The sequence below is a fragment of the Hyperolius riggenbachi genome, chromosome 10 (assembly GCF_040937935.1).
Source record: "Hyperolius riggenbachi isolate aHypRig1 chromosome 10, aHypRig1.pri, whole genome shotgun sequence".
Classification (NCBI taxonomy): Eukaryota; Metazoa; Chordata; class Amphibia; order Anura; family Hyperoliidae; genus Hyperolius; species Hyperolius riggenbachi.
Genome location: NC_090655.1, coordinates 221,995,472 through 222,023,470, shown reverse-complemented (window position 1 = coordinate 222,023,470; position 27,999 = coordinate 221,995,472). Strand labels below are relative to the sequence as shown.

Below are 27,999 nucleotides of genomic sequence, written 5' to 3'. Positions count from 1 at the left end.
AAATCGCCTTAAAAGCACTAGTGCGATGGTTGCTTATGTGAGTGTTCTCACATAAGCGATCCGCTTTCTATTGAACCGCAAACGCAGCACTTCCACCATTTTCTGAGCATTTGTGTTCAATCGAAAGAATAGGGAAATCGCAAAGCGCTTGAAAATGTGCTTTGAATTACGATTTCCTGAACGCTTTAATGAATAAATACATTGGGCTTGATTTACAAAAGAGTGCTAACTGTTAGCACGGGCATTGTCCGCGTGAATTTTTGCGTTCGTGCGCAATTAACCATTTTCGCGCAAGATCATTATTGTTTTTGCGAATTTTCACGCAAAACCGGTACCGATTTCATGCTAAAAGAAAACGATAACGATTTCGCGCAAAAACATTTAATTGTGCGCGAACGCGAAAAAACGGCCGCGCTAACAGTTAGCACTCTTTTGTGAATCAAGCCCATTGTATTTATTAATTTCTAGGTCAAAGAGTTCACTTCCTGACTAACGTCAGGTAGTGAAAAAATTAATCGATGTGCAAAAGTGCTTAGAAAGCAGGGAAACACACTTTGAAAAGCAATCACCGATTTGGTGATTGTGATAGCACTGGCGATTTGTAATGTGAACAAGGCCTAAGGCTGGATTTATACTTTTTGTACTGCAGTCCCCTCCTATTCCTTGTGCAGCCCCCTCTTCCATGTGTAACATTGATGTACATCAGTCTCCTTGAGTTATATACAGATCCCTGGGGCACCAGCTCTCTACTTCCATGTGTTGCTTTTTATTTGCAACATTTCATTTCCATTTGCAGCTACCTCTTCTATATGCAGCAATCCCTCTGTCCATCCGCCCCCTTGGCCAGCTGCCGCCCAAGGCCTGGGCTCTTGTGGCCTTTCCAAGAATCCAGCCCTGGAAATGTGCAGGTGAAATGGTATTTTGCATTGGGGGTAGAGGTTAAATTGAGCTGGGGCATGGAAGGGGAATAGTGTTTTACACTGGGAGGCAATGGAGGAGAGGAATTGTATGTAAGGTTAAGAGCACAGTGTGAGGAAACACTACTTGTCGGCCTTTGCTGACAATCTCAGTACGAGGCAGTGTTCTGACCTCTCTGGTGTCGGGCTACTAATGCCAAAAATCACACATACCCTGCTACAAACAGGCAGGGACCCAAAGGGATAACTTTTTCACCGTCTACAGCCAGGGGAACATGTTCTCCTGTGTTCATTAACAGTGATGGTCAATGAGACATGCAAAATTGTGATGATTGATGCAGATCTTATGCAAATGTATGAAGCTTGAACTTTGACCAATGAAATGGGAGCTGCTGTAGCATTTGATTGGTCCAAGCTGCATTTATTTGCACAACAGCTTTCTCTATTCATCATTAGACCAGGCCCCAAAAGATCCTATGGAAAACTAACACCAAGTCTTTTAGTAAGGCAATGAAGACTTCAACAAGTGGACCTTCTGGTGCTGTACCAGGTAGCTGCTGCAGGTGAAGCATTTTCCACACTCAGAGCAAGTATAAGGCCGATTTCTGGAGTGAGATTGCTTGTGGAGGGTGAAAGCTGAGAAGTGTCGGAAGGCCTTCCCACACTCTGGACATGAATATGGCTTCTCTCCGGAGTGGATCCTCTGGTGGTCGGTGAGGAGTGATCTACGAGTGAAGCCTCTCCCACACACGGCGCAGACGTAGGGTTTCTCTCCGGAATGTGTCCGCTGGTGTATGACCAAGGAGTGCTTTTGAGAGAAGCTTTTCCCACACTCCGCACAGGAATACGGTTTCTCTCCCGTGTGTATACGCTGGTGTTTAATGAGCCCGATCTTCTGGTTGAAAGAACTGCCACAGACCAAACAAACAAAGGGTTTTTCCCCCGTGTGGATGCGTTGATGCATTTTGAGACCATGTTTCATTGCAAAGGATTTGCCACATTCGGGGCACGGGTAAGGCTTGGGCTTTACATGGCTCTGCTGATGCTTCACCAGCTGCTCTGTCTTGCAGAAGCATTTCCCACACTCCAAGCAGGACAGCGATAGAGGTCCTTTATGCACCTGCTGGTTTCTGGGGAAGTCACAGCTACTGGTGATGCTCTTTTTGTACTCAGCAGAGCTCTGTGATGGTGGCTGGAATGGAGTGGTTGTCCATCCTTCAATGCCATCTCCACTCATCGGAGGCAAATATCTATCTACATTGCCTAAGCTCCTATCTCCATCCTGAGGAGGAGCTGAAGCTATTGGCAAAGTTTGCGCCAAATAATCTTCTTCATAGTTTGGTAATGACTCCTCCTTGATATGAAAAGATAAACAATTTTCCTGCATAATATCCTGGTCCGAGGTCCTTGAAGTACGTGGAGCCCACCTAAGTCTCTCAAGGTCAGAGATGCTTGTGTCCTCCTGAATATTGGCCAATGAAGAAGGATTTTGAACTCTACAAGTCCAAACATCTCCATTCATGTAATCTTCTCTGGGGTCAGATTCCCCTTTAATGTTGACTGTTGTGTGATCTATCGTATCTCTGTCCAAGAGATTTACATCCTCAAAAGAGCCCGCCTCTTCTCTCGCTATGCTGCCTGTGGGATGGACCTGGGCATCTTTGGACACATCTGTTGAATAGATATATGGTTACTTTACTGATTTATTCTTGCATGGTCCTGGACTTCCTGGATTTGGGCATTTACCTAAGGAGAGCTAACGCATGAGACAAACAAATAAGGAGAGATAATTCATGAAATAAACAGATCAGGAGAGATAAACCATGAGTTAAAGAGAAACTGTAACCAAGGATTGAACGTCATCTCAATCAGCAGCTGATACCCCTTTTACCATAAGACCTATTTTCTCAAATGGATCGTTATACTCTGCATGGCTGATATTGTTGTGAAACCCCTCCCACAGTGTGATGTCAGCACCTGGGCACTGACATCACACTGTGAGAGCCTTGTTGCATTGTGGGATATAACAGCTGTTTCCAACTGCCAAAAAATCAGCATCTCCTTCCACAGACATCAGCTGCCAGCAGTAAAGAGATCGCCACCAGGGATACATTTCAGAATGTAAATAAGGGAGAGGAAATATTTTACAATGGGCAAACACTGACTAAATTATTTATGCATAATTATTATAAACGTTAAGCACTTTTTTAATTACATTATTTTCACTGCAGTTCCTCTATAAGTCAAATAAGGTGAGATAAACCATGATTTAAGTTAATAAACTCTAAATAAGTAGGGTGGGATATGTCAACAGAAAAGCTGTGTGACTCAACCCCATTCTATTTGAATACCATTAAAGTCCACCTTCCTTCCTTCCAGAAAGGTTTTAGAAGCTATGGTATATTGCTTTGAGACATTGGGCCTGATGCACTATATTGCGGTAAGGTGCACAGCAATTTTACCATTACTAACGCCGGAGGATTACCGCACTTAGGGCTGGATTCACTAAACCATGATAACTCAAATATCACACCTTATCAAAGTTAACACGCCTTATCAGAGTAGCATAGCGAGCGCTACAAACGTATGCCTGCCCTGAGCCCCTGCGGGTTCGTAGTGCTCGCTATGCTACTCTGATAAGGCGTGTTAACTTTGATAAGGTGTGATATCTTTTCAGAAGATGTGATATCTTTTCAGAAGGTGTGATATCTTTTCAGAAGGTGTGATATCTTTTCAGAAAGTGTGATATATTTGATAAGGGGTGATATCTTTTCAGAAGGTGTGATATCTTTGATAAAGTGTGATATCTTTGATAAGGTGTGATATCTTTTCAGAAGGTGTGATATCGTTGATAAGGTGTGATATTTGAGTTATCCCGGTTTAGTGAATCAAGCCCTTAGTGCCATGGTAATGTATGCGTTGCTATGGTAGCATGCCGTTTACCACAATATAATGCATGAAGTGGGGAGAAAAGCCTGTTAGAACTTACCGGTAGCGGTATTTCAACGAATCCTCCAGGATGGCTGATACAAGAGAGGAAGCCTGCTCCACCCACCAAAGGAAACACCTCCAAATAAAACAATTAGGCAATTAGGTAGCCCTATAAATCCTCCCCTGCCTTCACTCCCTCAGTTATTATAGAGTACCACGCAGAAGGATCCACCTGGAAAACAACAAGACATAGTTATATTTAATAATTAATAACCCCCCTAATAGGGAGGGAACTAAGGTAGCCATCCTGGAGGATTCGTTGAAATACCGCTACCGGTAAGTTCTAACAGGCTTTTAACAACCAATCCTCCAGGATGGCTGATACAAGAGAGACCAGCGAGAAGTTCAGTAGAGTTACCTTAGGGAGGGATGACGTTTTGTAGCACTTTTCTCCCAAAAGACAAGTCTTGACTTGACAACAGATCGACTCTATAGTGCCTTACGAAAGTCTGATGACTAGACCAGGTCGCTGCTTTACATATTTGCTCTAAGGAAGCCCCTGACCTTTCCGCCCAAGATGTGGCGAGGGATCTAGTGGAATGAGCATTTACCGACTGAGGGATGGATTGTCCTGAATTGGTATAGGCTAAAGTAATAATTTCCCTAATCCATCTAGCAATAGTATTCTTAGAAACCTGTAACCCCTTCCTTGACCCTGCAAAGGCCACAAAAAGGTGATTAGACCTTCTAAAAGATTTTGTAGTTTCTAGGTAGGAAAGAAGAATTCTCCTAACATCTAATTTGTTAAATTTTGCTTCTTTCTGATTAGTAGGTGGATCACAGAAAGAAGGAATAATAACATCTTGCGATCTGTGAAACAGAGAAGACACTTTAGGCAGATAAGTGGGATCTGTTTTGAAGACTATCCTATCCGGAAATATAGTCATATATGGGTCTTTTATAGAGAGGGCTTGAATGTCCCCTACCCTACGTGCCGACGTTATAGCCACCAAGAATGCAGTTTTCAAAGTTAGCCATTTTAACGAAATTGAGTCGAGTGGTTCAAAAGGAGAAACAGTTAAGCAATTTAGAACTAAACTCAGGTCCCAGGGAGGCACAAGCTTTGATGGGATCGGCTTCGATCTGGATACTGCTTTCAAAAAATCAATCACTGCCTGTTCCTTGGCTAGTTTAAAATTAAGAAAAAAGGACAGAGCCGCAATCTGGACTCTAAGGGTACTGGGGGCAAGACCTAAATCAACCCCGTCTTGCAAAAAATCTAAAATAATAGGTAGAGTTGTTTCTTTTATGCCTTTCTTTTTCTTCCAAGAGGCAAACACTCTATAAATTTTACAATAAATTTTTCTTGTAGTCAATTTACGGCAATCGACTAAAGTAGAGATGACTCTTTCCGAGAATCCTCTTAACCTCAGGGATTCCCGCTCAAGAGCCAGGCCGCTAGGGCAAACATCTGGGGGTTCGGGTGCAAAAGTTTTTCCTGACTCAAAAGGTCCATCCTGGGAGGTAGAAATAACGGTCCCTGTAGAGACAGTTGAAGAATCTTCGAGAACCATGCCCGTTTTGGCCAGTGGGGGGCCACAAAAATTACCAAAGCCGATTCTTGTTCTATCTTTTTTAATACCCTTGCTATTAAGTTGAAGGGGGGAAAGGCATATAGAAGTCCCTTCGGCCATGGTATCGCTAGAGCATCCAGGTGTGACAGGTTGGATGAAGGATGTAGGGAAAAGAAAGTTTTGACTTTCGCATTTTGTGGTGATGCAAACAGATCTACTACCGGTTGCCCCCAATGAGCTATCAACTGATTGAATACTTCCTTGTTGAGGGACCATTCTGCCTCTACTCCTGAATGTCTGCTTAGATGATCTGCTAAAATATTTAGCGAGCCTTTTATATGCACCGCCGAGATTGATTTGCAATTTTTCTCCGCTATCTGAAGAATCTGGAGCGCCAGGTCTCTTAGGACTTTTGATCTCGTCCCGCCCTGCTTTCGAATGTAGGACACTGTTACAATATTGTCGGACAATATGTTCACATGACAGTCTTGTATGGCTGGGAGAAACTCTAGCAGTGACATTTTTACTGCTAGGAGCTCCCTGAAATTCGAAGATTTTCCTCGAATTTCTGGGGACCATTGTCCCTGAGCTTGTAAATGTTCCAAGTGAGCTCCCCAGCCCCATAGACTGGCGTCCGTATAGATTCTCTTGACGACTGTGGGGTTCCAGAGGCAGCCCTGGTTGAGGTTTCCTACCTCCTCCCACCATAGGAGAGACGAGATCACAGAGGGTGGGAGTACCCGAAATTGATCTAGACCCTCCTTGGACTTGTCCCAGACAGTGAGGAACCATTCCTGAAGGACTCGGGAATGAAACTGTGACCAGACTATCCCCGGAATTGTTGATGTCATTAGGCCCAACAATGATAGAGTCTCCCTCAGGGATACTCTTACTTGGGATCTGAAATTTTGCACCCTTAGCATTAAATTCAGTTGTTTGTCTTCTGGCAACCAAAATTTCTCTTCTATCGAGTCTACCCAGAAACCCAGGAATTTGACCTTCTGGGTTGGGATTAACATCGATTTGTCGTAGTTTATTAGCCATCCCAGCTGGGACAGGCAATGTATAGTCACCTCTATGTGACGTAGAAGCGTATGAGCCGAGTCTGCTATCATCAACAAATCGTCCAGATACGGTATTATATGAATTGTCTGCAGATGTAAGAAGGATGTCACCTCTGCCATTATCTTTGTAAAAATACGGGGAGCGGATGAAATCCCGAAAGGAAGAGCTCGATACTGAAAGTGGTGAACTGCGTCCCCCACCCGTATTGCAAATCTCAGGAACCGCTGATATGCCGGGTGTATCGGCACATGTAGATATGCGTCCTGAATGTCCAGTGTCGCCATAAAGGCTCCTTTTGGGATTAAATTCTTTATTGAAAGAATGTTTTCCATGCGGAATTTCTTTTCCCGAATAAATGGGTTTAGCTGTTTGAGGTTTAGGATCATCCTGTATCTGCCTGACGGTTTCTTTATCATAAAAACCCTGGAGTAAAATCCTTTCTTGTATTGGGAAACTGGGACCCGGGTAATTACATTGTCTTGTATTAACGAGGCTATTGAGTCTAACAGGGCGGATGCTTTCTCCTGATCCCTGGATAGACCTGTGAGCACAAAGTTCTGGGGGGGACGGGAGGAAAATTCGATTTTGTACCCCAATTTCATGAGGTCCAAGATAAATGGGTTCGTGGTGACATTTGCCCACACTTGACTGAACCCCTGAAGTCTCCCCCCGACCAGCTCCCTGTCACTTGTTTTCCTTTGTATTAGAGGAGGCTGGTTTGTTAAATAAAAAGGGGGTTCTTGATTTCGCCGAATTGTATGTCCACCTTTTCCTCGGGGGTTGATATTTAGTGTCATTATGGGCAAACTGCCTTTTGCCCCGGAAGTTTTTATGAAAGGGCATCTTCTTCCTTTTGTCAGGAAATTTTTTGCCCTTTTCCGAAGACCTTTCAAGAATATCCTCTAATCCTTTTCCAAACAAAAGGTCACCGTCAAATCTCATAGCACATAATTTCTGTTTAGAAACTAGATCGCCTTCCCAGGTATTTAATCATAAGGCCCGCCTTGCTGTATTGATTAGAGCTAAAGCTCTCGCCGCAGACTTTAAAGATTCAGTCGCAGCATCGGCCAAGAACGCCACTGAACGTGCAATTACAGGGAATGATTCCAGGATAGTCGCATGAGGCGTACCATCCACCAGATGCTTATTAAGCCCTGCCAGCCATTTGTTTACGTTACGAGACAAGCACATAGCTGAGATTGCTGGTTTAAAGGAAAATGAGATGGATTCCCATGCCCTTTTAAGTAAATTTTCCGCCTTTTTATCCATCGGGTTTTTCAGGACCCCTGCGTCCTCAAAAGATAAATCAGTATTTTTAGAATACTGCGACAAAGCAGCGTCCAGTTTCGGGCATTTGTCCCACAAGGCAATATCCTCCTCTTTAAAGGGGAATCTACGTTTAAAGGATCTGGGAATGTAAAATCTTTTCTCCGGATCCTCCCACTGAGACTGAATAAGCTTTTGAATAGCCGGATGAACCGGAAAGCTTCTACCCTCTGAACACTCCAACCCTGCATAAATATCATCTCTTACTGAAGACGAAGCAGCTGGCTCAGGTAGCTGCTCCGCCTCGTATACTGCTTTAAGAAGTTCAGCAGTTTCTTCTGCATTAAACAGATACTTAGAAAATTTTTGAGGAGCACCCTCCAAATCTTCTAAGTCTGAATCGGGTTCACTTCTTTCCTCGCCCTCCTCAAGAGAGTCCTCCCCTGATGAGGCAACCGCCAACCCCAGAGACCCCGAATCTGACTGAACTCCCAGAGGGTTAGGCGGTATCCCAACCGGAGGAGGAGGGGGAGGGGGAGTGGGTAGAAGTGGGGCTGGAACTGCCGGCACTGCAGAAGTAGGTAACTGCGGTATTGTCCATTGGGCCGGGGCGGACATAACCGATCTAAAGGTTTTAAAAGTGGACGAAAACTCCTTTCTCATAGACTCCATAAAGTTCAACATAACAACAGTGGGGTCTGGAGGCTTTGGGGTAGAAGAAGACTTTAAACATTTATCGCAGTGTGACCTAGTCCAAGTTTTAGACAATTTAGCATCACACTGTCTGCAGCGCCTGGCCTTGTCAGTAGCCTTCTGAGGATGACTAGAGTCCTCAGGTACAGAAGGGACAGTCTGCAAAACAAAAATAAAAACATATATCTTCCTTCAGCCCTGTGACAATCATATTAGCAGTTATTGAGGACAGAGTGAGTTAAAATACTCCACTAAAGAGGCTCACTCTGTCCGCTCTCACCTGTCCTGGTGGCTGTGCGCTGCTCTGGGATCCACTGGGCTCAGAGGGAAAGGCGTCTGCCTGCTCCATGCCTTCCCTCTGAATCTCTGCACGAGGCTGCGGCTGGCGGGGGAACGCTGCCTATGCTTCCGCCCTTAAGCGGAAGCGGAAGTGCGTCATCATGCTGACGCCTCCTACAAACAGGAGAGTTGCGTGCCCCGCGCGCCTATCCGTACCAAACGCCAGTCTTGTGGATGCTGGCAATACGGACACGCTACCTCCCGCCGCGGATGCGGCCAACCCCGACACTCCGTCCAGGCCGCCGCCGCTCTGAGACACAGAAAACCCCGTCTGCAGCCACCCAGAGCGGGGAGAGCTCCACTCGCAGTCCCATCCATGGAGGAGGCGCCAAGATCTTGGAAGACAGGTACAGTCCTGCCTTGTAAGGTGTCTTCGGTGTGGGAAACACACTAGAACTGAGGGAGTGAAGGCAGGGGAGGATTTATAGGGCTACCTAATTGCCTAATTGTTTTATTTGGAGGTGTTTCCTTTGGTGGGTGGAGCAGGCTTCCTCTCTTGTATCAGCCATCCTGGAGGATTGGTTGTTAAAAAGGGAACAAAGTCCTCTCGGCACTTACATAGTCCTCAGCTGGTGTGCAACACATCACATTACCATCACATGGTGTGCGCATCACATTACCATCTCCGGGAGGCTGCGGGGTGGTGTCTAGGGGGGCAACAGGCCTAATCCCAGGAATTGCAGTCACGCCGTAGTGCCTGCTGCCCTCTGTTTTTTCCCAATTGGTGCCCATTGGGACGTGTGACCAAGTGACAAGAGGTAGTATAGTCGGTTTCATCCTCTGCTATTTCTGGTAATGCAGATGCTATTGCACATCATGTGCCTTTAAATTTGCCAAGAGGCTTTCCCTACAGCCATTGCTGCTTGGGAATGAGCACTTACCATCCTGCTCTTTTGTGATTAGTTTAAAGTGTACCTGTAGGGAAAAAAGCGCCCTGTTTAGATACTTACCTCAGAAGGAGGAACCCCTCACCTCCACTGATCCAGTGCTGGGACCCCCTGAACCTCTTCCACAAGAGATAATTCCCATCTGTAAACATGTGCGGCCACACTGCACGGGTGCAAGACGCCTCGTGCCTGCACAGTAGCACAGAGAGCCGCTCTGCAGAAAAACCCAAGCCTGGGGTGCTATGTACTACAGCGCTGGCCTGAGGGCCTGCACAGTGCACTTGTTCAGACGGGAGCACCCTCACAAACTTCCAGAGGGTCCCTGCATCCAACGCTGGTCTCAAGGAGGACATGGGATGCCCCTGGAGGATCCAGATCCCCTCGATTGAGGTAAGTATCTGAATTTTGTGTTTTCTAATGTCACAGGTTTGCTTTAAAACAATAGTGTCTGCCTTACAATGATTATTCCATAGCTCCCAACTGTCCCTCTTTGGGAGCCCTGTCCCTCTGTCCCTCTTTTCTCCTCATTTGTCTCTCTTTCAGGGCTTTGTCCCTCTTTCTATGTAAATATACATATTTATCTACTAAAAAATGTATTTGATTGACTCTAAATTTTATTCCCATCCTTAAAATTGATATATTACTAATTTTAAAATGTTAATATGCAGGAAAATAACCCGAGATAGAAAGGACCGGTGTGGTTTGAATTATAAAACAACATTTTTCTTATGAAATCTTTATTGTGTGTGTGACTAGGGGTGTGCTGGGGGCGTGATCAGAGGTGTGGCAGGGGTGTGGCTTAAGTGTCCCATCTCAAAAAGTTGGGAGGTATGATTAATCCACTAGAATGAGTGATTAGCTCTGGGTTTGGTGAAGCAAAACAGAAGGTATCTGTGATTATTCAGGTTGGAGTGAGCTCTGTGATGACTCCCACGACGCGCCACTGCTAAATATGAAAACCACTCATTGTTGTCCTTGATAGCTAAACACACCTCCAAAACCGCTGGAATGCAATGATGTGTCAGCTTGTTAATATTACAGAGCCATACTAATCCACCATGCATGCAGACTGTTTCGGACTGGTTGATCCTCATCAGTGCATGGCATGGATTAATGTGGCTTTATGGAGTAGGACTTAAAACACCCAGTGTTACAGATTGCCCAGCAGGCTTATAGTGATCCAGAACTATGAGTGTGTAAGGGGCTGAAAAATCCATATTAATTCATGTCTTGCACTGATGAGGATCAACCAATCATAAACAGTCTAGTTTGGCTCTGTAATATTAACAAGCTGACACATCATTGCATTCCGGCAGTTCTGGAGGTGTGTTTAGCTTTCAGGGACATCAAAGGGATGATTAGCATATTAGGCAGTGATGCATTGTGGGATACCTCATATACTCACATCAACCTGTATAATAGCAAATACTTTCTGTGTAAGAAGACACATTTCTTTTTTGCATAGCATTTTAGTAAGGAGGCTTTTTGGTCTCTTTTAGATCCTTACATACTCCTAGGAGTTCTGGTTCATCATGAGATCATGAGCTGCTGGAAAATATGTAACTCTGGGTTTAGTGAACAAACTTTTAATTACTACCTGTAACGAGGGCCCGATTTACATTACAGGAGCTTATAGGCACCAATGCCCTGGCACCCTACACTTTGCCCTCCATTAACCTATAAACACGTGCCAAACCACAGTGCAAGTGTGCTGGCTGTCCCCAGGCCCGGATTTCTGCAAAGGCCAAAAAGGCCATGGCCTAGGGCGATAAAATCAGATAAGATCAGAAGGGCGGCATGACTTGGAGAGAGAAGAGTTCATATGTCAAAGTAAATCATCTCCTCTGTTCCTGCAGCTCACCCTGCCAGCGCCCTGCTCTGCACTAATAGCTGAATTCCAGAGTTCCCCAATCCCTGCACCTCTCACTTCCTGATGTGTTATAACAATCAGGATCAATCATAACTGTCACCTGTTGATCCAATTATGATCGACATACAGTACAAGTGGATGTGAGAAATACCAGGGATTTACATTACAAAGCAGATAAAATTAAGTTCCGCTGAGTTCTAATGCAGGCATTCCCAAACATTTCTGCTAGTTTCTTTGCCTTCTTTTTTACAGCTGTGACACTGACCCCAGCAGTTGTAAATTACACTTTCTTATCTAACCGTAATTTATTGCTTTTTTTTCTTCCTAGCCAGTGATCTCGTCTCTGCTTAAGTTAACTCTTTCCTGACTCATTTTCTGTCCGTCAGCTCTGACCATCTATGAGAACTGCTGCAGCCTGGAATAAAAATGCTGTATGCTTCCCTTTCATTGCTAAACTGTCACTGTCACCTGAGCTGTTACTACCTCTATGCTAGTGTGTATGGTTTGGCATCCTTCTGCTTTCCTGTAGCTTTAGGGCATTCTACCATTTTAGCCATCAGCAAAAGCAGAGAGGTTTGAATCAGGATGATACCATTTATTGGCTTAAAAGAAAAAGAGTAATCTTTCTGCTAATAAGCCTTCTTCAGACTTTGTCCCCGTATACTGTCAATATGTTAGAGCACACCACCATATGTACATTCAGCATTCAAAGGAGATACGTAGATTTTTTCAGCAAATATAAATAAATGTCATTCAGATGCTTTAAAGTGGAGCTGAACTCTTGCACAGGACAGAAGGAAAACAGAGAAATGCACCATGTATGTATTTAGAGAGCCTTTCGAATTCTTCCACATCTGTGTCTAATCACAAATTTGATATCTTCCCTGTGTCACCTGACTGCCACAGCATATAAGCTTATTTTAAAGCACAAGATGTTAATATATTTGCTTCCATGAAAGTAGGAATTAGACACGCTGTCTATGTATTGCAGGATTTGTATCAGCTGTAACAAAAATGTTTTTATGTAAAGGTTATGTTGTTGCGTATCTTTTAGAGCAGAGAGGAAGTTCTGAGTTCAGGTCCACTGTAATTACAACAGAACATCCAAAGTGGGTCTTGACAGGATGTTTGCTACTTACCTGTTCTCTGTTTTGGATGGGCTTCTCTCCATTGCTCTGCCCTGCCACCTGTTTGTGGCTCCGACTGCAGCCAGTCGCACAGAGGACAAAGAAGCAGCGCATGCTCTGGCCACTCACGCTCCCTGTCACCTGTTTGTGGCTCTGACTGCAGCCAGTCGCACAGAGGATAAAGAAGCAGTGCATGCTCTGGCCACTTGCGCTCCCTGTAATTTCCTGCTCCTGCCCAGATGTGCACAGCAACCGAGGCCAGTATAGTGTTATGCATTCTTGACAAGTGCCGATCATACATCAGCGTCATTTCTCAAGTATGCATGCCCAGAACACTATCGGCTGCTGTGCACATTCGGGAAGGAGCGCAAATTTCCATCGTGAGAGGACAGAGCATCCACTGATTCTTTGTTCAATGAGGGGCACAGCAGCACAACTGAAATGAGCCCATTAAAACCAGTGATCGCTAGTCAGATAGTTGGCCAGAATGTTTTTTGGTGGTGGTGGTGGCCTGGGCGCTTGGTGACAGCAGGCCTAGGGCACTGGTAAGTACAAATCCGGCCCTGGCTGTCCCAGCTGTCACTTCTGCCTTTCCTCCTCTCGCCTGTCATAAGAAGAATTAGGTAGCTAGAGGTGCCCCCGACTGAAGACAGATCTAGTCAGTGAAATGCAAAGAGCTGGGTGAGTAACCTCATTTACACTCTCATTAGGTCTCTGCATAGGGAAGGCGGGAAGGAGGCAATTGGGGAGGGGAGTGAGCCGCTTTTCCATCTTCAGGCGCCTGTAGGCTCGTGCCTACAGTGCCTTATGGTAAATCCGGCCCTACCTGTAACTCATGTTTACCAGAATGCAGACTCCTGTTATTGCTCCGATCAGGCAACAGATCTTTAAGGATCTGATTTGCAAGCCATGATCATGTGCTAAAGTTGACAATAATAGCAGAAAATCAGAGCCTTACAAATCTGTCACCTGATCAAACTGATCACATGCTTCTTCATGAGTTCTCTGCACAGGCAACACTGCTTTTGTCACTTCTTCATCAACAAATGTTCATCAACAATCAAAAAATGAATCTAGAACTTACTCAGAAATGTGTTGGTTGTTTGGTTTCCCACCAGGACATCTTCATCGGCTTTAATGTCTCCATCACTGCACTTGTGTTCCTGCGGGGAAATGTGTACCATGACATCCTAACACCTTATAGGAACCTGACACACACATTAATGATACAGTAACCATCCAGACACATCCTTTTACTCCGATACTGGTTAATGTCCCACAATTCCCAGCACTGCTCACCTCTCTCATCAGCAGCTCAATCATCTTGCTGGTAACTTCTAGGACTTTCTTCTCATTGTTTGTCTCCGAATTCATATATGGAGTGGGAGGTTCCTTCATGGGGCTCTGGGTCTTGCTCCATCCTTCCATCCTAGGTGGATATATGGCTTGCAGGAATAATTCTATAGATGCCATCTTCACCACCACACATTTCTACAAAAAAATAAAGCACAGGACTATATAGCAAACACGAGTAAAGTGAACCTCATTAACCATTTGAGGACCCACCCTTTACCCCCCCCTTAAGGACCAGCGCTGTTTTAGCTGATCTGTGCTGGGTGGGATGTGCAGCCCCCAGCACAGATCAGGGTGCAGGCAGAGCGACCAGATCGCCCCCCTTTTTTCCCCACTAGGGGGATGATGTGCTGGGGGGGTCTGATAGCTCCTGCCTGCCGGGTGTTGTGGGGGGGGGGGGGCACCTCAAAGCCCCCCTCCGCGGCGAAATTCCCCCCCTCCCTCTCATCCCTGTCCCCCCTGGCAATCTGGGCTACACAGGACGCTATCCGTCCTGTGCAGCCAGTGACAGGCTGTCCCGTCACATGGCGGCGATCCCCGGCCGCTGATTGGCCGGGGATCGCCGTCTGCCTTACGGCGCTGATGCGCAGCAGCGCCGTACAATGTAAACAAAGCGGATTATTTCCGCTTGTGTTTACATTTAGCCTGCGAGCCGCGATCGGCGGCCTGCAGGCTATTCACGGAGCCCCCCGCCGTGAATTGACAGGAAGCAGCCGCTCGCGCGAGCGGCTGCTTCCTGATTAATTAGCCTGCAGCCGGCGACGCAGAACTGCGTCGCTGGTCCTGCAGCTGCCACTTTGCCGACGTGCGGTATGAGTGCGCGGTCGGCAAGTGGTTAAGTCAAAAGTGTGTTTTCTCTGTGTTATTGGATGCTATCTTACTGTTTGGTTATTCAGACATCAAGCTGACCCCTGCATGGGTTTTTATGGACATACATGCAAAAATGGCACCGGGAAATTTGGGTGCAGGGTGAAGCCGGAAAACTGCTCCACGTGCTCCTGCAAAAGTCCTGGCAGTGTCAATTGCTATCCTCCGTCTAGATCGCCATGGACTCGGGGTAAGACGTAATTCAGCTGCCAGCTATTGCTGGCAGATTACACAGAGTGACATTTATTAAGAGTGTCTGAGACAAAATATTGGTAAGATTTTAGAAATCCGTGCAGAATTATCTCAGACATCTTAAGTAATCACTAAATAGTGCAGATTCCTTCTTAAACTGTTAGGAATAGGAGGAGTTAGGAAGGTCTTTCAGGCAGTGCAGTGTGTGAGGGAAATTGCTATTGCTGAGGTAACCAATACATCTGCTGTATTGCATTAATGTCCAGCACTGGAAAGGTTAAGCACAGAACAGCTTCACAGGACATCTGGCCACAGGGGGGAGGAGCACTTCACAAATCATGTCTAGCCTGTACTGCTGCACTATCTGCACTATCTGTAGAACTGCTATTAGGCACTTCTTACTCTGCCACAGTTTAGGGATGGATTTGCACTTTTCTTAACTGTAGTGCTGCTCTAGAAATCCACGCTAAACTGCCGCTATTACATAGGATTTAAAGTCGTTTTTTATTATCATGCAGAACAGTTCCTCTACTGGTTAGAACAGTTTAACCACTTCCCGACCGCCTAACGCACAGCGGCGGCCGGGAAGTGGAGCCCGCAAGGACCAGCTCACCCACAGAGGCGGCGGTCCTTGTAAGGGCATGGGCGGAGCGATCGCGTCATCCGTGACGCGATCCTCCGCTGCCGCCTGGCTCCGCTCACCCGCCGCAACATCCCGCCGGCCATACGGAAGCGCCGGCGGGATGTTAACCCGATGATCGCCGCATACAAAAAGTGTATAATACACTTTGTAATGTTTACAAAGTGTATTATACAGGCTGCCTCCTGCCCTGGTGGTCCCAGTGTCCGAGGGACCACCAGGGCAGGCTGCAGCCATCCTAGTCTGCACCAAGCACACTGATTTCCCCCCCCCGCCCCCTGATCGCCCACAGCACCCCTCAGACCCCCCCTGCTCACCCCCCACACCCATGTTTACACCCAATCACCCCCCTAATAACCCATCAATCACTCCCTGTCACTATCTGTCAACGCTATTTTTTTATCCCCCCACTGCCCCCTGCTCCCTCCTGATCACCCCCCCCCCCCCCCACCCCTTAGATTTTCCCCAGACCCCCCCCCCCAGACACCCCCCCCCCCATGTACTGTATGCATCTATCCCCCCTGATCACCTGTCAATCACCTGTCAATCACCCATCAATCACCCCCTGTCACTGCCACCCATCAATCAGCCCCTAACCTGCCCCTTGCGGGCAATCTGATCACCCACCCACACCAATAGATCGCCCGCAGATCCGACATCAGATCACCACCCAAGCGCAGTGTTTACATCTATTCTCTCCTTTAAACACCCACTAATCACCCATCAATCACCCATCAATCACCCCCTATCACCACCTGTCACTGTTACCCATCAGATCAGACCCTAATCTGCCCCTTGCGGGCACCCAATCACCCGCCTACACGCTCAGATTGCCGTCAGACCCCCCCTTATCAATTCGCCAGGGCATTATTTACATCTGTCCTTCCCTGTAATAACCCACTGATCACCTGTCAATCACCTGTCAATCACCCATCAATCACCCCCTGTCACTGCCACCCATCAATCACCCCCTGTCACTGCCACCCATCAATCAGCCCCTAACCTGCCCCTTGCGGGCAATCTGATCACCCACCCACACCAATAGATCGCCCGCAGATCCGACATCAGATCACCTCCCAAGTGCAGTGTTTACATTTGTTCTCTCCTCCAAACACCCACTAATTACCCATCAATCACCCCCTGTCGCTGCTACCCATCAGATTAGACCCCTATCTGCCCCTAGGGCACTCAATCACCCGCCCATACCCTCAGAACGCCCTCAGACCCCAACCCTGATCACCTCGCCAGTGCATTGCTTGCATCTATTCCCCCCTCTAATCACACCTTGAGACACCCATCAATCACCTCCTGTCCTTCCCTAGCACACCTACCCATCAGATCAGGCCCTAATTTGCCCCGTGTGGGCTCCTGATCACTCGGCCAAACCCTCAGATCCCCCTCAGACCCCCTTCCGATCACCTCCCCAGTGCATTGATTGCATCTATTTTCCCCTCTAACCACCCCCTGAGACACCCATCAATCACCTCCTGTCACCCCCTAGCACTCCTATCCATCAGATCAGGCCCAATACAACCTGTTATCTAAAAGGCCACCCTGCTTATGACCGGTTCCACAAAATTCGCCCCCTCATAGACCACCTGTCATCAAAATTTTCAGATGCTTATACCCCTGAACAGTCATTTTGAGACATTTGGTTTCCAGACTATTCACGGTTTTGGGCCCGTAAAATTCCAGGGCGGTATAGGAACCCCACAAGTGACCCCATTTTAGAAAAAAAAGACACCCCAAGGTATTCTGTTAGGTGTATGACGAGTTCATAGAAGATTTTATTTTTTGTCAAAAGTTAGCGGAAATTGATTTTTATTGTTTTTTTTTTCACAAAGTGTCATTTTTCACTAACTTGTGACAAAAAATAAAATCTTCTATGAACTCACCATACTCCTAACAGTATACCTTGGGGTGTCTTCTTTCTAAAATGGGGTCACTTGTGGGGTTCCTATACTGCCCTGGCATTTTAGGGGCCCTAAACCGTGAGGAGTAGTCTACAAAACAAATGCCTCAAAATGACCTGTGAATAGTACGTTGGGCCCCTTAGCGCACCTAGGCTGCAAAAAAGTGTCACACGTGGTATCGCCGTACTCAGGAGAAGTAGTATAATGTGTTTTGGGGTGTATTTTTACACATACCCATGCTGGGTGGGAGAAATCTCTCTGTAAATGAACAATTGTGTGTAAAAAAAATCAAAAGATTGTCATTTACAGAGATATTTCTCCCACCCAGCATGGGTATGTGTAAAAATACACCACAAAACACATTATACTACTTCTCCTGAGTACGGCGGTACCACATGTGTGGCACTTTTTTACACCCTAAGTGCAATGAGTTCCTTTAGGATTTCACAGGTTATTTTGCGACATTGTTGGTTTCAAGACTACTCCTCACAGTTTAGGGCCCCTAAAATGCCAGGGCAGTATAGGAACCCCACAAATGACCCCATTCTAGAAAGAAGACACCCCAAGGTATTCCGTTAGGAGTATGGTGAGTTCATAGAAGATTTTATTTTTTGTCACAAGTTAGCAGAAAATGACACTTAGTGAAAAAAAAAAATTAAAATCAATTTCCGCTAACTTGTGACAAAAATAAAATCTTCTATGAACTCACCATACTCCTAACGGAATACCTTGGGGTGTCTTCTTTCTAAAATGGGGTCATTAGTGGGGTTCCTATACTGCCCTGGCATTTTAGGGGCCCTAAACCGTGAGGAGTAGTCTGGAAATCAAATTCCACAAAATGACCTGTAAAATCCTAAAGGTACTCATTGGACTTTGGGCCCCTTAGCACAGTTAGGGTGCAAAAAAGTGCCACACATGTGGTATCGCCGTACTCGGGAGAAGTAGTACAATGTGTTTTGGGGTGTATTTTTACACATACCCATGCTGGGTGGGAGAAATCTCTCTGTAAATGGACAATTGTGTATAAAAAAAATCAAAAAATTGTCATTTACAGAGATATTTCTCCCACCCAGCATGGGTATGTGTAAAAATACACCTCAAAACAAATTCTACTACTTCTCCTGAGTACGGCAATACCACATGTGTGGCACTTTTTTGCAGCCTAACTGCGCTAAGGGGTCCAAAGTTCAATGAGCACCTTTAGGCTTTACAGGGGTGCTTACAATTAGGCACCCCCCAAAATGCCAGGACAGTAAACACACCCCACAAATGACCCCATTTTGGAAAGTAGACACTTCAAGGTATTCAGAGAGGGGCATGGTGAGTCCGTGGCAGATTTCATTTTTTTTTTTGTCGCAAGTTAGAAGAAATGGAAACTTTTTTTTTTTTTGTCACAAAGTGTCATTTTCCGCTTACTTGTGACAAAAAATAATATCTTCTATGAACTCACTATGCCTCTCAGTGAATACTTTGGGATGTCTTCTTTCCAAAATCGGGTTATTTGGGGGGTATTTATACTATCCTGGAATTCTAGCCCCTCATGAAACATGACAGGGGGTCAGAAAAGTCATAGATGCTTGAAAATGGGAAAATTCACTTTTTGCACCATAGTTTGTAAATGCTATAACTTTTACCCAAACCAATAAATATAGGCTGAATGGGGTTTTTTTTCATCAAAAACATGTTTGTCCACATTTTTCGCGCTGCATGTATACAGAAATTTTACTTTATTTGAAAAATATCAGCACAAAAAGTTAAAAAAATCATTTTTTTGCCAAAATTCATGTCTTTTTTGATGAATATAATAAAAAGTAAAAATCGCAGCAGCAATCAAATAGCACCAAAAAAAAGCTTTATTAGTGACAAGAAAAGGAGCCAAAATTCATTTAGGTGGTAGGTTGTATGAGCGAGCAATAAACCGTGAAAGCTGCAGTGGTCTGAATGGGAAAAAAAGTGCCTGGTCCTTAACCACTTCCGGATTCTCGGTGCGTATATATACGCCCCTGAATCCTGAAGTGTACACCATGGAAACGCCGTTCCATGTCAGTTCACGGAGGGTGTCTCCGTGAATACCCTGCGAGCCGATCGGCGGCTCGCAGGGTAAATGTAAACACACGGGGAAGATCTTCCCCGGTGTTTACATGTATACGGCGCTGCTGCGCAGCAGCGCCGTAGAGGAGATCGGCGATCCCCGGCCTCTGATTGGCCGGGGATCGCCGGCATCTGATAGGCTAAAGCCTATCCCATCAGGTGCAGGACGGAAATCTGTCCTGCGCCGCTCACAGGGGGAGGGAGAGGGAGGGAAGGGGAAGGAGGCCAGGAAGCGCTGCGGAGGGGGGCTGTGAAAAGAGCCCCCCGCAAGCGCAAGCAGCCGGCGGCGATCAGACCCCCCCAGCAGGACATCCCCCTAGTGGGGAAAAAAGGGGGGAAGTCTGATCGCCCTGGCTGCTAGCTGATCTGTGCTGTGGGCTGGAGAGCCCACGCAGCACAGATCAGCACACAATTTCATGGTATGGAAGTGGTTAAGGGGGTTAAAGCCCAGGGTCCTCAAGTGGTTAAGAAGAAAAAAAAACTATCGTTAATGCTTTGATAAATCTGACCCACTTTTTTTTAAAGTAATTTGGGCTCTGTCTTTATTACCTATGGCGGCTCATGGTGCACCTAAATTTCCCTTTTGAAACTGTAAGTGTGTTTTAATAAAATTATAAGAGCGCTGTCACATGAAACTCCCAGAATCCTCCACATCTCGCCAGTCAGGTCTGTAGTTTAGTTGAAGATTTGTACATTCACACTGACATGTGGCATTGCATGGTAACAAACACTGTAATGTATTGGAATTGAAAGTCTATTAAAGAGAACCCGAGGTGTGTTTAAAGAATGTTATCTGCATACAGAAGCTGGATCTGCCTATACATCCCAGCCTCTGTTGCTATCCCAAACCCCACTAAGGTCCCCCTGCACTCTGCAATCCCTCATAAATCACAGCCGTGCTGTGAGGCTGTGTTTACATCTGTAGTGTCAGTCTCGGCTGCTCCCCCGCCTCCTGCATAGCTCCGGTCCCTGCCCCTGTCCCTTCCCTCCAATCAGAAGGGAGGGAAGGGATGCAGGCCGGGACTGGAGTTCTGCAGGAGGCGGGGAGAGCAGCAGACTGACACTATAGAGATAAACACAGCCAGCTCTGACAAGCTGTTTGTCAGCAGCGTGGCTGTGATTTATGAGGGATTGCAGAGTGCAGGGGGACCTTAGGGGGGTTTAGGATAGCAACAGAGGCTGGGCTGTATAGGCAGATCCAGCCTCTGTATGCAGATAATATTCTTCAAACCCACCTCGGGTTCTCTTTAACAGTTCACACCTCAGCAGTGACGATGCAATGCAATGGATTCTGGTATTATAATGCAGAACATGCACACACTGCTGCGCACGTTTGTCAATCACATTGGTCAGCTGCTTATTTGCTTGCGTTACACCACATGCCGCTGCAAAATTATGTTTTTGGTTGCATTATGTGCACGTTATATCGCAACACAATGCAACTCTAGGCTTTTAAAACTAGCCTAACAGATACAGTAAGGGTGATCTCATGTCAAACTCCTAGAATCCTCATCACCTCTCCAGTTGGTTGCGTGTTTTACTAAAAGAGATAAGAATGTCATGTGACTCTCCCAGAATCCTCCTCACCTCTCCAGTCAGTCAGGTCTGTGTTCGTTGAAAGATATAAAAGTAAAGTCATGCTACACTCCCAGAACCCTTCTTGTCTTTCCAGTCAGGTGTGTTTTAGTAACAGAGATAAGAGTAATGTTAGTTAAGGTACATCTTTACTGGCCCTTTAACAATTATACATCAGTTAATAATAATAATAATAACAATCAGTTGGTAGGGCGACAATGTGAGCCACACACCCTATACAGACTACAGCAGTGTGTATTCAGTGTGTGTATTCAGTGGAAAGGGGAGCAGGGATAACAGGCAGCACACAAACACGTGGCTTCTGGCAGGTAGGGTACGTGGAAGAACAATGCGTTAAATGACGTTGGCAGTACACATGCAGCAAGTTAAAGAGGAACTCCAGTGAAAATAATGTAATAAAAAGTGCTTCATTTTTACAATAATTATGTATAAATGATTTACCGTAGTCAGTGTTTGCCCATTGTAAAATCTTTCCTCTCCCGATTTACAATCTGACATTTACCACATGTAGAGATGGCCCGAACGGTTCGCCCGCAAACCTTTTCATGCGAACTTCGGTGAACCACGAACTATATGCGAGTTCGACCCGCCCCCTATACTACATCATTAGGGTCAACTTTGAAACTCTACATCACAGTCAGCAGACACGGGGTAGACAAGCAGGCTACCCTCCCTCCTGGAGCCCCCCCCCCCCCACTTTTAACTTTTAAAACGCAGGCAGTGTCAGCCGTTTCACTCACTCGTGTGGCTGCAGTAATTAGAGAAGGGAGAGAACCTGCTTACATAGGGAAAGCTTAGTAAGGCTTTTGTGTTAGGCTTGTTAGGTTGCTCCTTCTTGCTGATACTTATTGCTAAAAAGCACTCATCCTCAACAGCTCTTTTGAGAGCTAATGTTGTTCTTGTGATCTATTTTTTTTTTTCGTGTGTGTGCGTGTGTGTGTGTGTCCCACAGACACTTGTGTTGCATATACAGCCCTGTCAGTCAGTCACAGCTGCTGGACCTTGGCCCCTTGGTAATTCCTACTGTGCCACTGCCAGGCCCAGCACATTCAGTGACTACCTGTGTGTGTGTGACAGCTGCATATTTGTAATACCAATCACTGCATACCCACCTGTTCAGTGCATCTACCTACCTACGTGAGTGCACGCAGTGTTGTATACCAGTCAGTCGCTGCACCTGTTCACGGTACCTGTGTGTGTGACAGCTGCACATTGTATTGATACCAGTCACTGCATACCTGTTCACTGCACCTGTGTGACTGCACATTGTATTAGTCAAGTCAGTGCATACCTTTCACTTCACCCCCCCCCCCCCCGCAATATGGGCAAAACAGGCAGAGGCAGGCCACTCGGCAGGTCTGTTCGAGGTCGTGCTGACATGATTTCGTGCAGCCCATGACCAAATTACAGTGTTCAGAAGGCCCCATCAACCCCCAAGATTGTCAGGACGTAGTTGACTATTTAACACAGAACACCTCATCTTCCTCAGCTTCCGCACGGAAGCATAACATATCTTCCTCCTCCTGCTCTGATTCTGGCACCCCACTTAACAGTCGGCCGCCACCACCAAAGTGCCATCACCCCAGGGCTCAGCCGTGTGGAAATTTTTTTGTGTGTCTGCCTCAGATGAGAGCAATGCCATCTGTACTCTCTGCCAACAAAAATTGAGCCATGGAAAAACCAAGACCCGCGTAGGGACAACTTCCTTACGAAGGCACATGATGACAAAGCATAAACTGCAATGGGATGACCACCTGAGGAAAAGCAGCACACAAAAGCAAAACCACACACCGCAGTGGAAGATACCAGGCCGCAATTATTTCTCAAAAAAGGTGATACCCAAACTGTACTGTGATGTTGAAAGGCAAGTGGTGTCATCTCTGGCAGGTGATAGGAATGGTGCGGTTATTAAGGGAACTACTGTCCCTGTTAGTTGCTACATTATATTTAATTAGTTCCTTTCTGCACACTCAGAGAAATACGTTATTGTGACATCATATTGTATGGTAGATGGTGCTTGCCCTTCCTGTGTGCTTTACAATACGTGTCATCTCTGGCACACAGTGTTGGGTCAAGGGTCCATCTGACCACGTGGTCTGCAAAGCATGGTCAGGTCTGCCCAAAGACTAAGTCAGTCCTCACACACAGCATCTTGCCTGCACGCCGTGTGACTGCCTGCCCCAAGACAAAGTCGCTCCCCACACAGCATCTCTGCATGCAGGCCACTTGACTGCCTTCTCCGCCACCACCAACATGGTCCAGGACTCCAGGCGGATTCCTGAATTTTTAAGGCCGCTGCTAGCAGTGGCCGCTATAATAATTTTTCTGGTGCGTGTACATGCCTGCCTAATTTTTCCGGCTGCACTGCGGCTGCAACAACAAAACAAAAGGCATGTACATGCGTCAATTCCTCTTCGAGATCGTTACCTTGCCGCGGTGAAGGGGCTTGTGTATCACAATGAAGCAAAGAAGCAATGACCGCCGGCTATATGAGTGTCTCGGGGGGGTGCACACCCAAGATAATAAGGTTGCTGCTTCATTGTGGACAGACCAAATTCGATCTGATCTATCATTGAGCTATCTCAGCCCGGCAACCATATGGGCTGGAAAGCCGCCATCACCTGCACTCTCGCCATGGTGCGCACCAGTCCAGCGCGGCTGTCACTACACAAACTGCTGTGAGCGGTGCGTTACACAGTGAGTTTGGTGTGTCAGTTTGAAGCAGTACACAAATTACACTACCTGATTGATGTATACACATGCAAGATGTTTTAAAGCACTTTAGGCCTGCAATTTAGCACGCAATGTTATTTCTGCCCTTAAAACGCTGCTGTGCGTCAAATCCAGATTTTTCCCCGGCACTTTTGGCGTGTATCCCACTTCCCCATGCAAAAACTCAGATGTTAGACCTCTTGAAACATCTTTTCCATCACTTTTGTGGCCAGCATAAATGTTTCTAATTTTCGAAGCTCGCCTCCCCATTGAAGTCTATTGCGGTTCGCGATAACAAACTTTATGTGGAGGTTTGCAAACCGAAAATCGGAGGTTTGAGCCATCTCTAACCACATGGTGACATTTTTACTGCTGTCAGGTGATGTCAGTGGAAGGAGATGCTGCTTGCTTTTTTGCCAGTTGGACCCAGCTGTAAACGGCGGTTATTTCCCACAATGCAATGAGGTTCACAGACAGGAAACTGTTAGGACCATGGTCCTGGCATCCCGCTGTGGGAGTGGTTTCACCACAATATTAGCCATACAAGACCCCCCTGATGATCTGTTTGTGAAAAGGAAAAGATTTCTCATGGGAAAGGGGGTATCAGCTACTGATTGGGATGAAGTTCAATTCTTGGTCACGGTTTCTCTTTAAGTTACCAGAATCCACCTCACCTCTCCAGTAAGGTCTGTGCTGCATTAAAACTAATAAGGGCAATGACGTGACACTCCCAGAATCCTCCTCACCACTCCAGTCAGGTCTGTGTTTCATTAAAAGTGATAATGGTAATGTCATGTGTACTCCCAGAATCCTCCTCACCTCTCCAGTCAACAGGTAGATGATCTCCAGGGTGAGATTTAATAGCTTCTCACTCATGTGACTCTGGCCCACCTCCATCCTCGGTAGATTGGTCAGCTGATTACGAGTCCCGTGAAAAGTCTCTCTGCCTGTTGGCATTTATGGGAACCTGCAGTTACAACCTTTAAAAAAAGAAATCATAACAAAATGAGTACTAATGGTGACTTGCGGTCATGACATAATAGAGTCATGGACATCCTTTTGAGTTGCTGGCAGCAAACAAAGCAACCAGCATATATTTGTGAGTACAGTGCCGACACGGGTGATGGACTTTGTCAGGGGACAGGTACTCATAGGTTACCCGAAAGTCGGGACATTTTGTGACATCAGTGGCAGTTCAGCTGTGGGTCCTGCACCCACTGTGTTTCGGTCTAGTATGTGGGGGTAACCTTTCCTATATTCAGAGTTATTACACTGATCTGGTATCACCTTTGTTAAGTCCCCGCTAATGTTTCATTCTCCTGGGACTAGAAGACTGTTGATAATGCTACCGATATTTTACTATTGGTTGCTGGATAATGGCCACAGTAGAATATCAATCTACTATCACTTTACCTAACTTACCTCCCACACTAACCCCCCACCTCACAGAAAAGGTAGCCATACATCAGGTGACTTGGCAGTCGATCGACCATCTGATTCTAATATTATAATCAGATGAAAATTAGTGCCGCTAAGAGCATTGGCGATCAACAACAATGAGCCCCCCCCCCCCTCCCCCTAGTGTAAAATGTGCCCAGCCCCCCCTCCCGGTGACCCATGCAGTATATGTTAACTGTCGGTGTCTGCACTGGCTCCATCCTCCATCCACATAGAAACTCCCCACATGGTTGCCAGCGTATATGATGTCACACATATGCCCATGTTACACTGGCAACCACATGGGGCGCTTGTATGTGGATGGAGTCAGCGGTGGACACAGACAGATAAAGTGTACTGCACAGGGCACTGGGGGGTGCATTTTACATTAGGGGACAGCGCTGAAGTGACGGATGCGGTGTCACAACACAGATTCCCGAGAGATTTGATGCTGAACTCGATCGGGAATCGGCCTGCGGTGTATGGGTAACTTACATATCTCTCTACGATCAGATGAGAGGAGAAGATCTGACTCTTGGTTGATCTGCCCATACATGGTCTCATGTATAGGCACCTTAAAGCAAACCTGAACTTAACATTAAAAGTTAAAATAAACATTCCCACTTACTTACCTCCAGTGTAGTCTACTCATCAATCTCTTTCTCCTTTACCAATGGAATCCTCCGTCCTCCATTTTGAAAATGGCCATTACCCCATAACAGCTTCCTGGTCAACACCCTGTTAAATTGTTATATCATAGGGAAACATGGACATTACCTTGCTCATCCGTTGTTTTTTCAGTTATACCTGAGAGCAACTGATATGTAACTGACAGCAACTGATGTATTTCAGTTCTGACAAAATCTTGTCAGAACTGAAAGGAATCATTGTATGTAATTTTCATTTGCAGGTACATTTGCACATACATCTGCACATTTCATCAGTTTTCTCTATCAATTACATCAGCTGCTGTGAAAAAATGCATGCGTTTCCTGCATAGAAACACACTAGATGTGCAGAAAAAGTATGCAGAAAAACGTGCACGGAAAACTGAAAGACAAGTGTGTGCCCTGCCTCAAAATAAACACACGAGGTAACTTCAAATGAATCTTACATACTTACCTCGCCATCAGTTCCTCTCAGAAGCTCACCATTTTCTTCTGACAATGATCACTTCCAGTTCTGACAGCATTTTGTCAGAACTGAAATAGATCAGCTGCTGTCAGTTATATATCAGTTGCTGTCAGTTATAGCTGAGAAGACAACTGATGTGCCAGGTAATGTCCACGTTTCCCTATGGCTCAAGTGGGCAATGTTACAGTTTAACAGTGTGCTCACCTGGAAGCTGCTATGGAGTAATGGCCATTTTCAAAATGGAGGACGGAGAATTCCCTTGATCAAAATGGACAAACAGGACGCAGGACAGAAGAAAGAGATTGAAGAGTAGACTACGCGGGAGGTAAGTATGACTTGTGTATGTTTATTTTGACTTTTAATTTTCAGTTAAGGTTTTCTTTAACACTACAGTTAACAGATGTGGGTTTAGCCGAACCCCAGGCGCCCTACAACTTACGACAATCTCTGGAGCTCAGCTGCATAGTAGCCAAATGCCTTGAACCACTAACAGCTACCTCTGATACTATCTGTCAGAGCCTGTGCTGCTGTCTCCACTCTCACTCATTTATCATGTCATGCAACAATCAACAGCATACCTCCGAACTTTTTGAGATGAGAAAGAAGGACACTTAAGCCACGCCCCTCCACAACCCTGATCACGCGTCCGTCACACCCCCTAGTCATGCACACCATAAAGATTTCATAAGAAAACTATGCCGTTTTATAATTCAAAACCCACTGGTCCTTTCTGTCCTGGTTCATTTTCCTTCATAGTAACATTTTAAAATTAGTAATATATCAATTTAAAGGATGATAATAATGTTTAGATTCAAACACATTTTTTAGTAGAGAAATATATATATTTACACAGAAAGAGGGACAAAGTCCTGAAAGAGGGCCAAATAAGAAGGGACAGAGGGACTGTCCCTCCAAAAGAGGGACAGTTGGGAGCTATGGAACAGTGGGCTCTGTGGAGTGAAGGATGGCAGGCTGAGCTACAGAAAGAGAGAGCACAGTGGTCAGGCCAAACATTTGTCTGGGCTGGAGATGTGGGACAGAGAGCCAGAGAGAGCAAAGCAATGTGCACGTCATCACTGAGAAGATTATACATAACAAATACATAATACACAGAGATAATAGCCTCAGACCTACCTGTCCTGTGCCTGCCAATCCCACATCAGCGACAGCAGAGGTATTCTGCTCTTGCTTACACCCGATCGCAAAACAACCCACAATAACTTCCTAAATTTCCTGCAGCTTCCTTGTTTGCGTTCCACGCAGATGACAAGCTTCTGTGAGCTTCTACTCTATTGTTTCCTCTATCAGGATTTAGTGAGGAAACGTGCGCCATCAAGTGTACATTTAGGATATCTACAAGAGTTTTTTTTTCACAAATAATTCTGAGGCTTCTTC

General features: G+C 45.9%; 1 protein-coding gene across 1 annotated transcript; it reads right to left on the bottom strand.

Annotated features, from left to right (window-relative positions):
- LOC137534578 (zinc finger protein 436-like) lies at positions 1-27,865 on the bottom strand. The gene is made up of 5 exons (XM_068256142.1): positions 27,739-27,865; positions 24,853-25,013; positions 13,969-14,160; positions 13,754-13,832; positions 1-2,588 (listed from the first exon to the last, which is right to left on the bottom strand). The coding sequence occupies exons 2-5, from the start codon at positions 24,988-24,990 to the stop codon at positions 1,417-1,419; spliced, it is 1,581 nt and encodes a 526-aa protein (XP_068112243.1). The 5' UTR covers positions 24,991-25,013; positions 27,739-27,865; the 3' UTR covers positions 1-1,416.
- Positions 27,866-27,999: the final 134 nt, after the last annotated feature.

What these genes read in the sequence shown, in the direction of transcription:
- LOC137534578 (XM_068256142.1), bottom strand. Translation starts at nt 24,990, where the DNA reads ATGCCAACAGGCAGAGAGACTTTTCACGGGACTCGTAATCAGCTGACC. An exon ending in TCTACCTGTTGACTGGAGAG is followed by an intron (nt 14,161 to 24,852) that starts GTGAGGAGGATT and finishes ATTTTTTTGTAG; the next exon opens with AAATGTGTGGTGGTGAAGAT. An exon ending in AACAACCAACACATTTCTGA is followed by an intron (nt 2,589 to 13,753) that starts GTAAGTTCTAGA and finishes TCTATTCAACAG; the next exon opens with ATGTGTCCAAAGATGCCCAG.